General features: G+C 45.8%; 1 protein-coding gene across 5 annotated transcripts in view; it reads left to right on the forward strand.

Annotated features, from left to right (window-relative positions):
• Positions 1-17,449, forward strand: part of SEPTIN11 (septin 11) — a 109,346-nt gene that overhangs the window by 43,277 nt on the left and 48,620 nt on the right. For all 5 annotated transcript variants that reach the window (XM_079990980.1, XM_079990982.1, XM_079990979.1 and 2 more), the window contains exons 2-3: positions 1,978-2,092; positions 8,317-8,512. In XM_079990980.1, the coding sequence (XP_079847106.1) occupies positions 1,978-2,092; positions 8,317-8,512 (311 nt within the window). The remainder of the gene's footprint in view (positions 1-1,977; positions 2,093-8,316; positions 8,513-17,449) is intronic.

The following is a 17,449-nucleotide window of genomic DNA, read 5'->3' on the forward strand; positions in this document are numbered from 1 at the left end:
ATGAGGTGGCCAAAGTATTGGAGCCTCAGCTTCTGGATCTGTCCTTCCAGTGAGCACTCAGGGCTGATTTCCTTAAGAATGGAGAGGTTTGATCTTCTTGCAGTCCATGGGACTCTCAAGAGTCTCCTCCAGGACCATAATTCAAAAGCACTGATTCGCTGCTTCTGCGTATGCATGTGATGTCATTTTGCGTGTCTGCATATGCACAAGCGGCGAAACCCGGAAGTAACCCATTCCGTTACTTCCGGGTCGCTGCAGGACGCAACCTGAAAAAACGCAACCTGAAGCAAACGTAACATGAGGTATGACTGTAGATATATGTGTATAATAGATAGGCAGAAAACACAGTGCCAGATTTAGGGTGTCATGGAGGGTTTCCCTGTACAGGACACTTGAGCCAAAGCGTCACAAAATTGAGAAGATCCATGATAGAGAAGATCCATTTGGGGGTACCAGTTTTTCACCTCCCCCAGAGCACCATATTATCAAAGATTACCAAAGTCTGCCCCCGAACAAACATATATAGGCACACACTCTGCGAATGTGAAATGAATCCACGCATTGGACTGTAGTGTGCCCTCAATATCAATGGGGCTGCCCCAAATTTCAAAATGGATAGTACAGACCCCTGATAGTTTAGATCAGCCTTCTTCAACCTGGTGCCCTCCAGATGTTTTTGGATTAAAGCTCCCTTCAGGCTCCAGGGCAGGGCAAAGTCTGGTTTAAACAGTGCGATGCAGCTAATTACAACTAGTTGTGCCCAAATGGCTACTAGCCATCCCTCCCCGCCCCCCAACAGTCTTTTGTCACAAGAAGTTGGTATAACATAACATATTATGTGAAGAGTGCTGGAACTTCAGCTTTTACAAGCCCCATATGTGACATGTTCTGCATAAGTTTTATTGATTTTTTAAATCTGTGTTTGATCGATTTTTAGCTATGCTTTATGTGTATTTGTGTTTTCAATTTTACCTGTATCTTACTGATGATTTCAGAAATGCACACAGCTTGGAGAATTTGGAGATTTACACAGCTTGCACATCTTTCTAAATAAATAAAATTAAACGTGCCAATTTTGGCCAAACCAGTTGTTTGGAGACTCCTCTCTCATTCGCAGTGTTCCAATTCCCAGAGTGGTTTAACAGTCAATCCCTCTTCCCAGGGAACTCTGGGAATTGTAGCTCTGTAAGGGGAATAGGTGTCTCCTAACAAGTCTCAGCACTTTTCACAAACTACACTTCCCAGAATTCACTGGAGTAAGCCATGGCTGTTTAAAGTAGTATGATAGTTATTTAAATGCAAAGAGGAGATGGGGCCCTAGACAGGCCCATGCATCTCTAGTCTGACTCTGTGTAAGGAAACTTTTTCTCTTCCCGTACAGCTTTATCTTTTTATTCCTGAGAAGCAGGGTGCTAATCAGTATTTCTAAAAGGCGATTTTTTAAAAGAGAAGATTTACTTATGTTTGAGAGACTTTTATATTGCCCTCCATGAAACAGAGTATTTCGGAACCTAGAAGCTGCCTGCTCTTGCTGTTTATTGCAGACAAATCTCATCTTTCCTCCAAAGAACTCTAGTTTCTGCATCTAAATGTATGTACAGTGGTACTTAATTCGGTCCGGAGGTCCGTACTTAACCTGAAACTGTTCTTAACCTGAAGTACCACTTTAGCTAATGGGGCCTCCTGCTGCTGCCGCACCACTGGAGCACGATTTCTGTTCTCATCCTGAAGCAAAGTTATTAACCTGAAGCACTATTTCTAGGTTAGCGGAGTGTGTAACCTGAAGCGTATGTAACCTGAAGCGTATGTAACCCGAGGTACCACTGTATTTGAAAGGCAGTGCTAGCTAGATATGTTTATTTCAATGGAGGATACATTTACGTGATGTGACATGATGGTGAGCAGTGGTTCTCACTGATAAGAATGATAAAGCCAACTCTATAAAAACCTTGACATGTTTCTTCTTTGCAATTTCAGAACGATGATCTCCGAAACCTGTCCCTCTCGGGCCATGTCGGTTTTGACAGCCTCCCTGATCAGCTGGTTAACAAGTCAACCTCGCAGGGTTTCTGCTTCAACATCCTTTGTGTTGGTAAGTGATGATAATGGGCTTCTGAACAAAGAGCTTATCTGTGTGTCCTTCCTGGATGCAACATGCCGGGCGAACAATATAAAATCCCTCCTGCCTGGTGGTACCTAGCGTGTAAGACACGAAGCATCACAGGGAATCTTTTAAATGGAAATGCTCAGCTTTTTGTGCATGTTTCTCCCCACCCCCCACCCAAAAAAGTCTGAAAACCAGCAAAGCATTTGGAACCTCGCATGTTTAAAACTGAAACTAAACTGGGAAGTGATGTTGGATGCTTAGCTGGTGTTTCCTGGATTTTTGGAAACCTGGGCAAAAGTTTGTTCTCCCTCAGTTAAAATTGCAAATGTACCAGATGTCAATGGTAAAATTGCATGGATTCATAGACACTGGGGAGCTATAGCCTAGTTGCCACTGAGCATTGCATCCTGTACAGAAGAACATCCAGTACTGGCATTTAGGTGTCTGCTTAAGCACCTGGTGTCAGGACACAAGAAGAACAGCGTCCTGTTCTTAATTGTTGGGCTGCCAGGTTCCTCTGGGAATTCTTCAGGCAGAACCTGAGTACAACAGCTCTCTCCCCACATCTGAATCCAAGTGACTGGTATACAGAGGCATAACACTTGGGACAGTGGTGGCAATTCATAGCCATTGTGGCTTGTAGCTGTTTCTCCATGACAGACCTACACTTTCCCCAGTCATTCAGGGCTAAGGAATGGGGCCATGCCATCCACACGAGGTGTGTAAATGTGGAGCTCCACACTCTGCCCTGTAAAAAGCGAGCGATTGTTGACACGAATGTGAATGCACTTTCTGAAGCATAGAGAATTATGTAGCTAACATTGAGTGGGGGAATACGAGTAGGAAGTACCAAATACTCTGTACAACCGTTTCAAACACCCAGACTTTATAAGGGAACTACAGTGTATCCTTCCGTGTTCTCGCACTAAATTATGCCATTGCCCATATATTGGCAAAGAAAGTGCAGAAGTTTTTTTTAAAAAAAATAAATAGTATTTTCTAGTACCTTAGGTAAATGGCTTAGAGATTTATTTATTTTTTTCATTATTAAGTGGTCTGTAAATTTTGTAAGAAAAATAAATAAGCCAATGCTGCAAGGCAAGTTGATAGAACTGGAAATATACATATGCCAAGTTGTGCCTCTTCCTCACCCCGGTGAATTCCTCACAAACTTTGTTGTTGTTTAGTCGTTTAGTCGTGTCTGACTCTTCGTGACCCCATGGACCAGAGCACGCCAGGCACTCCTGTCTTCCACTGCCTCCCGCAGTTTGGTCAGGCTCACGTTTGTAGCTTCGAGAACACTGTCCAACCATCTCGTCCTCTGTCGTCCCCTTCTCCTTGTGCCCTCCATCTTTCCCAACATCACGGTCTTTTCCAGGGAGTCTTCTCTTCTCATGAGGTGGCCAAAGTATTGGAGCCTCCGCTTCACGATCTGTCCTTCCAGTGAGCACTCAGGGCTGATTTCCTTAAGAATGGATACGTTTGATCTTCTTGCAGTCCATGGGACTCTCAAGAGTCTCCTCCAGCACCATAACTCAGAATCATCAATTCTTCGGCGATCAGTCTTCTTTATGGTCTAGCTCTCACTTCCATACATCACTACTGGGAAAAACTATAACTATAACTTTAACTATACGGACCTTTGTCGGCAAGGTGATGTCTCTGCTTTTTAAGATGCTGTCTAGGTTTGCCATTGCCTTTCTCCCAAGAAGCAGGCGTCTTTTAATTTCGTGACTGCTGTCACCAACTTACAAACTTACGTAGCACCAAATTGCAGCCCTAGAGAAACTCTCAAGCAAATGTCCCCAAAGACTGGAAGCCTCGCTCAGCTGCCCCTCTGGCTCCTGAGATTTCAGCAGGGAATTCACTCCCATCTCTTTGTAATCACAAGGACTAGAAACCTGAGTTACTTTTCCTCTTTTCCTTTTAACAAAAAGGAAGCTCAGCAGGCTGATAGCTGCAGTTTGCATCCTTTCACATCGCATTGCTTTGCTTTCTCCGCGATCTAGTGGGAATTGTGGCATCCACACATAGCCTCTCTTCTGAGGCCGTGTACAGGGTGAACTGTCCTCAAGGTTGCAGCCAAAGTCATCCGGAGTCAAATTTTATCCGTGGAATGCAAAAGGCCGCTGCCTCTTCTTTGCTCTCCCATGAGGATTAGTGTTTTCCTATCCATCAAATTAAAACAACGGCGAAAAGAGATGTCGTCAAAACCGCAGCAAGCTGTTGAACAAAGTGGTTTGAGCTTCTAGAGGCTGGAGCGATGTTGTTTCCCCGAGACCTTTCCTATTTGCATCCCCTGAAAGGCATTTCTGTGCGTCCGCAAAATGAAACCATTGATCTCTGCACTTCGCTTGGCAGGGCTCAGCTATTCCCATTGCTGCCTGTTTATATGAAATCCGGTTTCGTTTTTACAATGAAACTTTAGCCGGCAGCTTCGCTGTTCCTTTTAAAAGAGAAAATATTGACTGGGGTTTTATTGCACCGTTGTTGTTGTTTTTTTTAAAAAAGAAAAGGAATGTGACTTGCAACCACAGCTGGTTTAAGGCCAGCATCCTTCTCTCACAGTGGACAACCAGATGCCTTATGGGAATATCTCAAGCAGCACCTGAATGGAACAGCCCTCCACAAGTGGAATACGTCAGAGAGAAAAATACAAGAGAAGATGAAGAAATTAGAAAAGAATGTACTACGGCACTGACAAAATAGGATTTGTATTTTGTACATACGTACTGGACTTGGTGATCAACTGAAAAGCTACTTTTTAATATATCATGTCATGAAGTTGATTTCGACATTATGAGAAGCTCTCCTCAATCCCAGCAATTGGCAGTCAGAAGCCCTGGAGATAGTATATGCTTGGCCATGGTGGCTGGTAGCCATTGGCAGCCCTCTCCTCCATGAGATGTATGGCCTTACGCAGTTGAGCTTTTTGTGCCCTTGCCAAAACCTCTGTGCTGATGCCTTTTTTGCAGGAAATATGCGCCAGTTTATAATTTAACCAGTGGAAGGTCCCACTTGCCACAAAAAGGAAAGGCCAACCCCAGTGGTGTTGCTTCTCTTTGCTTCCTGTTAGAGTAACATACCCAAACCAAAATGACCTCAAAAAATATATGAGTAAATGTGCCCATAAACTCCCAGCCCCGCTGATTTAAATTTAGCCTTTCTCTATTAAATTCTGGGCCCTCCCACCCATTTACAGCTAAACCAGTTAAGGTTGAAACCCAGTGCTAATTGGCACATGTATATTTTTCCTGCTAAATGAAAATAAGAAATAGCATGCTAATTGATTCCTTTGTCCAACAACGTGTATCTCTTAACGGAAAACAAAATGCAACAGTATGAGCTGCATCAGACTTTTCTGGAGGACTCCTGGGCTGCAGAGTACAGTGGCCTGAAGAGTCGGTGGAAGAAGTTTGGAAGAAATTTAAAGTTTATTTACAGAAACATTGTAAAATTAAGGAATGTTAGAAGGAGGCTGGAATGAAGTTATGTGGCTTTAGCAGAAATATTATAAAGGATTAAGTAAAAATAGATTGTTAATGGATGAAAGAAGGAAAGGTAAAGTTACATTATATTAAGATAAATTATAGGATAAAAATTGGGAAAGATGGAAAGGATTTGCTGAAATAGCTAACCAAACTAGAATACAAAAAAGGGAGGTGCGAGGAGGTCAAGGAAACAAGCAAATGAAAGATAAGTATGGGAAGGTTCGTTGTGTTTTTTAATTGTTTCTATTTTTCTGCTTTTCTGTTTTTTATAAAAAAAAATTTCCTATTCTCTTCTTTCTTTATTGTGATGTGTTATTAAGTTTTTGTTTAACTTGGAATTATCTCATTTTCTTTTTGTAACATTTGAAACTTTAATAAATATTATTTTAAAAAATAATAAACAGAGTACAGTGGCCAGGGATGACTTAGCAGTTCCCTATCAAAGAGCGCTGCAGGGCAGGGCAAGTGAGAGGGACTTGTAGTCCTCCGGATGTTATTGGACTACAGTTCCCATTGCTCCTGCCAATCACCCATGCTGGCTGCAGCTGATGGAGTCCAAAAACATCTGGAGGGCCATAGTTTCTTCTTCCTTGCTTTAGGGCTTGGTGGTGGGACGCCCAGGGTGCGTTGCAGGCTATGTTCTCAATATAATAACAGTTACCGTGACCCGAGCAATGCATCCTACTGGTTTCGTAGTTCTGTTATTAATGGAGATGGTTTGCACCCATGACTGAAAGAAGAAGAAGAGGAGGAGGAGGAGGAGGAGGAGGAGGAGGAGAACAACAACAACAACAACAACAAACTGGGATTTTACACTGCTCTTTCCTTCTTTGCTCTGGCCAAAGGGAGAGTTGTCAGCTAAAAGCAGGCATGGGAGGAAAACATTTGGGAGGAAAGTGAAATCAAGGTAGTAACTAAAGGAATATAGTTGGTAGCTAGCTGCCTCTTTCTGCACCAGCAATGAGGATGGAAAGAAAGAATCTTTGGCAGATGACCACCCAACCTCTGCTTAAAAACCACTAAAGAAGGTGAATCTGCCACCTTCCAAGGGAGTCCATTCCACTGTTGAACAGCTGTTGCGGTCAGAAAGTTCTTCCTAATGTTTAGCCGGAATCACCTTTCTTGTAATTTGAATCTACTGGTTTGGGTCCTAGCCTCTGGAACAGCAGAAAACAAACCTGCTCCATGTGGCAGCACTTCAGGTATTTGAAGATGGCTATCGTATCCCTTCTCAGTCTTCTCTTCTCCAGGCTAAGCATACCTAACTCCTCATATGGCTTGGTTTCCAGACCTTCGTCACTTGGTTCTCTTCCTCTGCACAGGTTCCTGCTTGTCAATAGCTTTCTTAAACTGTGGTGCCCAGAACTGGACACAGGACTCCAGGTTCAGTCTGAGGAAGGCAGAATAGAGCAGTACTATTGCTTCCCTTGATCTGGACACAATACTTTTTTTTGCTGCAGGACGCGGGTGGCGCTGTGGGTTAAACAACAGAGACTAGGACTTGCCAATCAGAAGGTCGGTGGTTCAAATCCCCGCGACGGGGTGAGCTTCTGTTGCTGGGTCCCTGCTCTTGCCAACCTAGCAGTTCGAAAGTACGTCAAAGTGCAAATAGATAAATAGGTACCGCTCCGGCAGGAAGGTAAACGGCGTTTCCGTGCACTGCTCTGGTTCGCCAGAAGCGGCTTAGTCATGCTGGCCACATGACCCAGAAGCTGTACGCCGGCTCCCTCAGCCAATAAGCGAGATGAGCGCCGCAACCCCAGAGTTGGCCACGACTGGACCTAATGGTCAGGGGTCCCTTTACCTTTACCTATAATTGCATTAGCTGTTGGCGGGGGCTGTTGCATCACACTGTTGATTCATGTTAAGAATGTGTTCTACTAAGACCCCTAGATCCATTTTAACGTGCTGAGTTTTGTAAGTGCTGCAAAAACAATGTTGGCATGTTGTTCTTAATAGATTTCCCAAAGTTCTCTCTCTCTCTCTCTCTCTCTCTCTCTCTCTCTCTGTGTGTGTGTGTGTGTGTGTGTCAGTGCTGGTCCAGGACTAGCTTCTAGCAGTTGTAGACTTCTGATCTGATGTAACTTTCGGCTGCAATTTTAATTGAGAACTGATGAAATAGGTCTTGCAGATTTTTGAAGCAATGCAAACCTGTGTATAGCTCACAAATAGCTCAGTCCCAAGGAATTCTGACTCTCACTTGTTTTAACAATAGCAGCAACAAAATGCCAGGTCTAGTATTTTAAACAAGCTTCTGAGCTCAGAATCCTGTAACTGTGAGTGTACATGCTGCCTTCAGTGTTAGCCCTACTCAGAGTAGACCCAGTGAAGTTCAAAAACATGAATAGCTTCATGTCCATTAATTTCACTCGGTCTGCTCCAATTAGGAGTCAAACCTATGACTTTTGCTCTTTACTCCCGTTGGTCAACGTAAGAGTCCTGGTAAAAAAACGAAGTAGCTTCTGCAAGCCTGAAGTTTGCCCAGCTTTGACCTCTTTGCAAAGTTAGGATTTGATCTATAAATTACTTAATCTAGCAGACCATGGAGTCTCATTCCTAAGCAATGCTTGCCTTGCCCCATTCCTGTAACTTTGGAATTCTAATGTCTCATTTAAGCAGAATATCCTTGATTTGGACGCCAGGAAGAAAGTCATTGGTAGGCTAAAGGTAGTGGCTGTGGGCTTCTCAGACTCCTAACCTGAATGTGGTCCTTTTCAGGGGAAACGGGCATTGGCAAATCGACGCTCATGGACACCCTGTTCAACACAAAGTTTGAAAGTGACCCAGCCACTCACAACGAGCCTGGCGTGCGGTTGAAAGCAAGGAGTTACGAACTTCAGGAGAGCAACGTCCGCCTGAAGCTGACGATCGTTGACACGGTGGGATTTGGAGACCAGATCAACAAAGATGACAGGTAGCATCAAGGCTGCTCCAGACTATTCTTTGAAGGGCCAAGCGCTTTGCAGAGTAGAGGGAAATCACACGTGTAAGCTTTCCTCATGCTGGAAGGTTTCGGTGGAAAGTTTACATGTTCAATTTGCCTCTTGATCTGCAGGGTGAAATGTGGTATGCTTTTCAAACATGCGATTTCTCCCCAAGTGCCTTTTGAGGTGGGAAAAGACCTCTGTGAGAAAGATACTATGACACAGACAACTTTTGACTCATCCATTTGGGGCAGCGGCAGACTCAGATTTAAGTGGAACAATGGATGTGATGTGTCTTAAAAAGGTAAAGGTAAAGGTACCCCTGCCCGTACGGGCCAGTCTTGACAGACTCTGGGGTTGTGCGCCCATCTCACTTAAGAGGCCAGGGGCCAGCGCTGTCCGGAGACACTTCCGGGTCACGTGGCCAGCGTGACATCGCTGCTCTGGCGAGCCAGAGCCACACATGGAAACGCCGTTTACCTTCCCGCTGGTAAGCGGTCCCTATTTATCTACTTGCACCCGGAGGTGCTTTCGAACTGCTAGGTTGGCAGGCGCTGGGACCGAGCAGCGGGAGCGCACCCCGCCGCAGGGATTCGAACCGCCGACCTTTCGATCGGCAAGCCCTAGGCGCTGAGGCTTTTACCCACAGCGCCACCTGCGTCCCTCCTGTGATGTGTCTTACCTTTGCACATTAGTCTTTGAAACTCCCTCCATAGAGAAGCTGGACTAGCAGGTGAAGCCTTTGTCATCCAAGCAGGCTTTTGGCCATTGATTGCTTTTTACTTAAAAGGGTTGGTGCTGTATTTTCATTGTAACTGTTGGTATGTTTTAAAACACATCCTATATATGTATATAATTTCGATTGTATCCATTTTGGGTTTTTTGACTATTGGTTTTTCTATGTTTCCAGCTGTTCTTATCTGTAAGCCAAAGAGTCCTGTTAGGGAAAATGGTGTGCTATCAGTAAATATATAGTAATATCAGTGCCCCATTCACACTATACATTTAAAAGACAGGCATGACTTTCCCCAGAGAATTATGGGATGTGTAATTTATTAAGACCACTCCGGCGGGAAGGTAAACAGCGTTTCCGTGCGCTGCTCTGGTTCGCCAGAAGTGACTTAGTCATGCTGGCCACATGACCTGGAAGCTGTACGCCGGCTCCCTCGGCCAATAAAGCGAGATGAGCACCGCAACCCCAAAGTCGGCCACGACTGGACCTAATGGTCAGGTGTCCCTTTACCTTTACTAGTTTATGAAGGGTGCCGAGACTTATTAGCAGACCCCTCTTCGCCCACCACAACTCCCAGAGCAGTTTAACCAGTGCTATTTTTCTAGAAAAAGAGGGGCTGGAACTCACCATGAATTCCTCCCTTGATCTCCTATAACGGCAATGGTGTCTACCTGAGAGGTGCTGGAACTAAGTTCTGGCTTCGGGGGGGGGGGGGGTGGAGCCCTGAGTTTAGAAATGAATCCTCCTTCCCAGGGAACTCTGGGAATTGTAGCTCTCTGAGGGAAAATAAGGGTCCCCTAGCAACTCTCTTGTGTTTTTAGAAAACTACAGTTCCCAGGATTCTTTGGGAGGAAGCCATGTCTGCTTAAAGTGGTATGATACTGCTTTAAATGTGCAGATGGGGCCCTAGGTTTCAAACCTTGCTGGGAATCTCAGCCCTCCTTGCTGAACTCTCCTCTCCCTTCATCAAGCCTGGATGTGTGTAGTGTGTGTGTGTGTGTGTGTGTGTACAGACGCACTGAAACAGCTCTTATTTTTTGAAGTGGCACATATGTGCACAAACCAAGGGGGAAAGGACTTTTAAAATAAAAAGCCCCCCCCCCTCCCAGGAGCAGGTGTTCCATATGGAAATGTGTTGCCACTTTGTCTCCTGAACCGCTTTGCATCTGATTTAATTCAGCAAGAGCCAGAAGCATTGTCTCCCCTCATCTGTCAAGACCTCCTTTGTTCAAGGGTGTACAGCAGGGCTCACGCTATGACCCGCGACGTGAATGGGAGAGCCGTTAACCTCCTCTGCGCCTTGTCACAATCGGGCGCTTGTCCCAAACGATCGCAAGCTAAGCATCGCGGCTGCAATTAGTCTCCTGCCCTGGCCTGGCTCGTTTTAGTGATTTACAAGGGGGTTCGTCTCTCTAAGCCCAGAGCAGGAAGAGCTCTAAGACGTCAACACTGATTGCTTACAATGCGCACTGTTGACGGAGACCACTTGTGGAGCATATGCGTTGCCTCCAGTTTCTGAAGAAGGCAGGTCTGGGAGGAAAAGATCGGGATCACAAGATGCATCTCGTTTCAAGACTTTCCTTTGTCTTTTCCAGTTTTATGCATGCTGGTGGGTCTTCTGTGGCCATGCAGCTTGATTACCCAGGGCTGCGTTCGGTACCCGTGTTTCTCACAAGGTCAGCCATCGATGGGTTCCTCTTTCAGGCAACACAAGACATTCCCATCAGCGTTGTCAGTGCTAGCAGTATTTTAGAGTGGAGCTTTCCAAACTGGTGACATGCTTTTTAGACATGCATCGTTTTGTGACACAATAATTCAGTTTTACTAGCAAATTGGACCTTTAAAGCCCTAAACGGCCTCGGCCCAGTATACTACCCCCCGCCATTGTTCAGCCCGGACACTGAGGTCCATCTCTGAGGGCCTTCTGGCAGTTCCCTCCCTGCGAGAAGTGAGGTTACAGGGAACCAAGCAGAGGGCCCCTCCCTTCAGATGTCAAGGAAATAAACAACTATCTGAGGCTGCATGTTTGGTATGGATCAGCGACTGGCTAAAACTGGAAAAGGAAGAAGCATTGGACTTAGAAGGCCACGATAATAGATTTGAATGGCATGGAAAAGGAAAAGTGTTTGATTTTTTTATCGCTTATTATTATTATTATTATTCTGTTGGGAGCTGCCCAGAGTGCCTGGGGAAACCCAGCCCGATGGGTGAGGTATAAATAAATAAATTATTTATTATTATTTTAAACTAACTCCTTTCCAGCCCCCGGGAGGAACGCGGGAAGCATTTGCTTGACACACCTACACACTGCAGCCAACACGCTTAATGGGTCGTGACACACAGTTTGGAAAGCTCTGTTTTAGAGGATTTAGAGTGCTTGAAATGTAAGCTGCTGAGGGGAACCTATGCATAACAAGCTTTCTTAACTTGCATAGATCATAATGCAGCGCTACTGGCCTCCTCATATGTGACCAATACATGATCAAGTATATGGAACCTGTGAAGAGAGGCAAAATAATCAGACTAAACACTGACTTTTGTTTTGCCTTTTATTCATTTTTACAATTCTGGGGATTTCTCTCCTGGTGTTTGTTATTTATGATGCGTAGCCTTACCTTCTACGAAATCAATATATACATTTTAAAAACATATTCAAGTAAACAAGCAAGGGGATTTTCAGTTGCATAGTAGTCACATGTGAAATAATAATAATAATAATAATAATAATAATAATAATAATAATTTATTATTTTTACCCCGCCCATCTGGCTGAGTTTCCCCAGCCACTCTGGGCGGCTCCCAATCAGTGTTAAAAACAGTACAGCATTACATATTAAAAACTTCCCTGAACAGGGCTGCCTTAAGATGTCTTCTGAATGTCAGGTAATTCTTTATCTCTTTGACATCTGATGGGAAATGGGTGAGCCACTCCCATAGCCTTGCCAAAACATTTCTTGAAACAATTCATTTCAGTGTTTGCATGTTACCTGAAATCCGGAATATGTTGTTTGAATGGCTATCTCTCTTATTATCTCCTTTTAAAAACCAGTTTAGCTGGCAGTTTAGCTATTTCCACACAGGAAACCCAAGAATGCTTAAGTTCGTTTTAAACTAGTTTTGGGAACGCATGTTGTAGCTGAACTTTAAAAGCCTTCAGTTTGCTGACTGCGCTTTATCTGGAGGCAAAGCTATTTTAATGACTTCATCTAAACTTTCCTAAATAGGAAATAAGCTTTAGCGAGGAATTCTTGGAATGTGCGGCTTGTGGGGAAGAATTTCAAGGATGCCTGCTTTTTTAACCCATTCTGAAAGTGAGGCGGGTGAGATACCACAGCTGCCGCAGCACATGGAAGGGGGGAAGGGTGTAGCGCAGTCCCTGGCACCATTGCCATGGTTGCATATTGAGGCCTCTATTCACCCAATAATAATAATAATTTATTATTTATACCCCGCCAATCTGGCTGGGTTTCCCCAGCCACTCTGGGTGGCTTCCAACAAAATATTAAAATACAGTAATGCATCAAACATTAAAAGCTTCCCTAAACAGGGCTTGCCTTCAGATGTCTTCTAAAAGTTTGGTAATTATTTTTCTCTTTGACATCTGGTGGGAGGGCGTTCCACAGGGCGGGTGCCACTACCGAGAAGGCCCTCTGCCTGGTTCCCTGTAACTTGGCTTCTCGCAGTGAGGGAACCGCCAGAAGGCTCTCAGCGCTGGACCTCAGTGTCCAGGCAGAACGATGGAGGTGGAGATACTCCTTCAGGTGTACTGGACCGAGGCCATTTAGGGCTTTAAAGGTCAGCACCAACACTTTGAATTGTGCTTGGAAACATACTGGGAGCCAGTGTAGGTCTTTCAAGACCGGTGTTATATGGTCTCGGCGGCCGCTCCCAGTCACCAGTCTAGCTGCCACATTCTGGATTAGTTGTAGTTTCCAGGTCCCCACGTAGGTAGCCCCACGCAGAGCACATTGCAGTAGTCCAAGCGGGAGGTAACAAGAGCATACATCACTCTGGTGAGACAGTCCACGGGCAGATAGGGTCTCAGCCTGCATACCAGATGGAGCTGATAAACAGCTGCCCTGGACACAGAATTGACCTTATCCTCACAACCGTCCTGTGAGGTTGGTTAGGCTGAAAACACAGCGGCTGGCCCAGAGGTCATGCACCTCACCCCACTCGTAATCTATGAGGAACCTCAGGCCCAAATGTGACCCTCCAGGACTCTGTATCTGGCCTTCAAGACTCGTCTCAGTCCAAAACCCTCCCCAGGCCTGCACTGTACCCTCCCTGGGTTTTTCTGCCTGGTTTAACTGCGTCATTCAACTCCCAAAGATGCTCCTTGCTTCCCGGGATGCAGGACAGAGTGTGTGCACATAAAACAGGGGTCGGCAAAGTTTTTGTGGCTTGGGCCAATTCACGGTCCCGCAGACGCCGTGGTGGGCCAGAACGCACGCACATGCACAAATGCTCCTTCCGGCACGGTGGAGGTATGCGCAGCTTCCCATTGGCTGTAGGAGCTTCCTGCAGCCAATGGGAAGCCGCCAAGCATTGCGGAAGGCAGTCCCCCGCTCCGCTCCATGCCAGTTTAGTGTGATGCACAGGAGCCAACCAAGTGGGCGGCAAGGGTCCATGGGCAAGTTAAACGACCCTTGTGGGATGCTTGTGGCCCATGGGCCTTCGATTGCCGACCCCTGGCATAAAACTAGACAACTGTATAAAGGGGTGTGGGTGGGTGTATGTATGTATATATATATAGATATATAGATACAGTGGTACCTCAGGTTAAGAACTTAATTTGTCCTGCAGGTCTGTTCTTAACCTGAGGTACCACTTTAGCTAATGGGGCCTCCTGCTGCCACCGCAAGATTTCTGTTCACATCCTGAAGCAAAGTTCTTAACCCAAGGTACTATTTCTGGGTTAGCGGAGTCTGTAACTTGAAGCGTCTGTAACCTGAAGTGTCTGTAACCCGAGAGTATAGATGATGATGATGATGATGATGATGATTTATTATTTAATACCCCGCCCATCTGGCCTGGGTTTCCCCAGCCACTCTGGGCAGCTTCCAACAAAGTATTAAAATACAGTGGTCTGTTAAACATTAAAAGCTTCCCTAAACAGGGCTGCCTTCAGATGTCTTCTAAAAGTCTGGTAGTTGTTCTTCTCTTTGACATATTGTGGGAGGGTATTCCACAGGGCAGTCGCCACTACCGAGAAGGCCCTCTGCCTGGTTCCCTGTAACTTGGCTTCTCGCAGCGAGGGAACCGCCAGAAGGCCCTTGATGCTGGACCTCAGTGTCTGGGCAGAATGATGGGCGTGGAGACACTCCTTCAGATAGATAGATATTCATTGCTCCACCCATTTATGCCTCTGGCCCCACCACGGGCAAAGTCACCCAGAAGGGAATGTTCCGAAAAAGCTCCCCCCACCCCTTACTGCAATGACTGCACCATGTTGGCTCCCTCTGGAAAGGATATCTGGTTGCAGAGCTGGGGAAGAAACCCAGGAGTTTTGCAGCAGGCAAACCTAAGCTATGTTCAAGTCTGAGGTGCTGGCGGTAAGAGCACAGACAAGGAGAGCAATTGTGCTCGTGGCTACAGGAACTTTTGAAGCACCTCCTTTATGCCATAGAAACAAAGCAATGCAGTTATCTCTAGAACATGTGGGCAAAGGGAGCGAGGGACAAAGAACTGGAGAGTGGGGAACAAACCACAGAGTTTCTGAGACGTCATGGCTTCAGCATACCAGTTGCTGCGATTCACAGGTGAGCAGAGGGCTGTGGTGCTCATGTTCAGCTTGCAAGCTTCCCACAGGCCGGCAGTGTCAGAAACTGAGATATGCAGGCTAGGAGCCAAAGGGCACCTTAAACCCTGGTTATGGGCGCAGCAACAGAATGTCTAGGCGTGCTTTTTCTGTAACGAAAATGCAAAGCTGAAAACGAATGGACTGCAGCTAAAATATCACGTTCATTTTTCATATGTTCTAGTCCTTCCCCTGCCCACCCCCCTAATATTCTTAAGAGGGTCTCTTCTCCAGTCTTCAGAGAGTAGCTAGAAGTGGGGAGGCAGAAAAAGGTCCTACAGTCGTAGCTCGGGTTACGCTTCAGGTTGCGTTTTTTCGGGTTGCAGACTGCCGAAACCTGGAAGTACCGGAACGGGTTACTTCTGGGTTTCGGCGGTCGCACATGCACAGAAGCACTAAATCGCACTTTGCGCATGCGCAGATGCGCCGAATCAAGCTGCGCATGTGCAGGTGCGCAGGTGCGGGTTACGGATGCTGCGGGTTGCAAACTTGCATCCCGCACAGATCACGTTCGCAACCCGAGCGGCCACTGTACTTTCCTCCCGCTCAGTTTTAATCTGAAATATTAGGCCCAGAGCTCAGAAACTGCTCAGAAATTCCCTGTTGCAAAATGCGCCTTAGAACAATGGGAGTTTTGAACACTGCTGGTCAGCCACTGTGAGATCTAGATGGGATATTGGCCAGATCGAGCAGGCTCACCTTATATTTTTACCTGTTATTTGCAGGCCACCTGTCTTCTGTAAGAGAGTGTCTTCCTTTGGCTGCTGCGATTTTTGCAGCAAGCCTTTGTCCAAAGCAGGAATCCTGATGTTGTGTGTCCTGAACTACAGCTGTCTGTGCCCATGCCTCAGTTCTGTGGGAGTGCAGAAGGGGCACAGAATGTTATATTCAGTGTTAGAAACTCAGGTATATAAGCTAGGCCCCAAATGGCACCTTAAATCTAGGTTGCGATCGCCACATCAGAATGTCTGTTCACCTGGGGGTTGGACTAAATAATCCTCTGGGTCCCTTCTAACGCTACAGTTTTATGATTCTGTCATCTCAGCTACAATGCTTGACTGTAGCTTGCTCTTACAACAGTTCGCTTGTCCCAGTGCAGAAAGGAGAAACACACACAACGGAAGTGGGAATGGTATTAGTGATGGACTAAGGCAGAGGCTTTTAAACTGCAGTCACCAGCCTAGTGCCCAGAAATCTCCATGTAGTCCCAACTGGCCCTATGGCAGTAGCAAAACGCTCCTGGCGCCTGGCTAATTTCAAACACTGGTTATATTGTGCACACAATTCAGTTTTTCTTGAGAATCTATTTTCATGTACTGAATTGAGCGAGTTCCTAGTCCCTAACATCTGTAGATAGAGGCTTGAAAGTGCATGGATTGGCAATGCATGCCTTAGGAGCCAGAAGTGTGGCTGAGGAACATCTCCAGTGATGGTGGTTGGGACCTGAATGCCATACCTCCACGAAGCTCCTTAACCCCTCCGCATGATCAGCAAAACCAGCGTAGATTATATTTAAAAATGCAGGTACATTATGAGTTGGGTTCATTTGCATTATCAGCACTTCTTGATTTAGGATTTGGATTGCCTGGCCGCAGAATCTTTAGTTATTAAAAGTGCAGAGGGCCCTCAACCTTCTCTGCCACATTGTGGGTGTTGCTTTTTCTCTGCCTGCCTCTTTTTATAGCCCTTTTGCTTCGCTCCCCTTTGCTTGCCTCCGGCTTCCCCCAGCCACCAGCTGCTCCTTCGCTCTTCCCCCTTCTTTTCCCAGTTTTCCACTCCCCCTTCCATGCTTCTCCTTAGCTCAGTATTCACATTCCACAGCGATGCAAAAGGCCACAGAGGCGTTGCAGTTCTCTGCACCATGCCCTCGTGCTATGAGGCCCTGTCAGAAATTTGGCTGTGGGTCTTCTGCACAACTGCCCAGCATGAAGTATGGAATCTGGAGCAGAGTTTGGGCTCCTGAGAATCTCCGTTTATGTGGCAGGAAAGGTCAAATTCCTACAACTGCATATCAAAGCCATCTTGGGGCTAACATCTGAAGGGAACCCCATCCATTAACTTCACTTCCCCCTACTTTTTACATGTTCACAGCCCTCTGCCCTGTTAACACATTATGGGCTGTCAGCATACATGAGTGTCTTTGGTGCGGAGGGCCAAATTAGTAAATTACTAAATTAGTGTTCTGCCCTTCAACACGAAGGTTCCCACGGTGTTCCCTAGCAGTATATTAAAAGGCACACCACAAAACCAACAATATAACACACAATACAAGAATTGTCAACCGACAATATGATACACAAATCAAAACGAAACATCAAAATACCAAGAAACCGGGATTCAAACAATCCAGCATCAAAGTTTATCTCCTCAAGCAATTAACAAGCCCAGACCTCT

This window comes from Podarcis cretensis, assembly GCF_951804945.1.
Source record: "Podarcis cretensis genome assembly, chromosome: 9".
Taxonomy (NCBI): domain Eukaryota; kingdom Metazoa; phylum Chordata; class Lepidosauria; order Squamata; family Lacertidae; genus Podarcis; species Podarcis cretensis.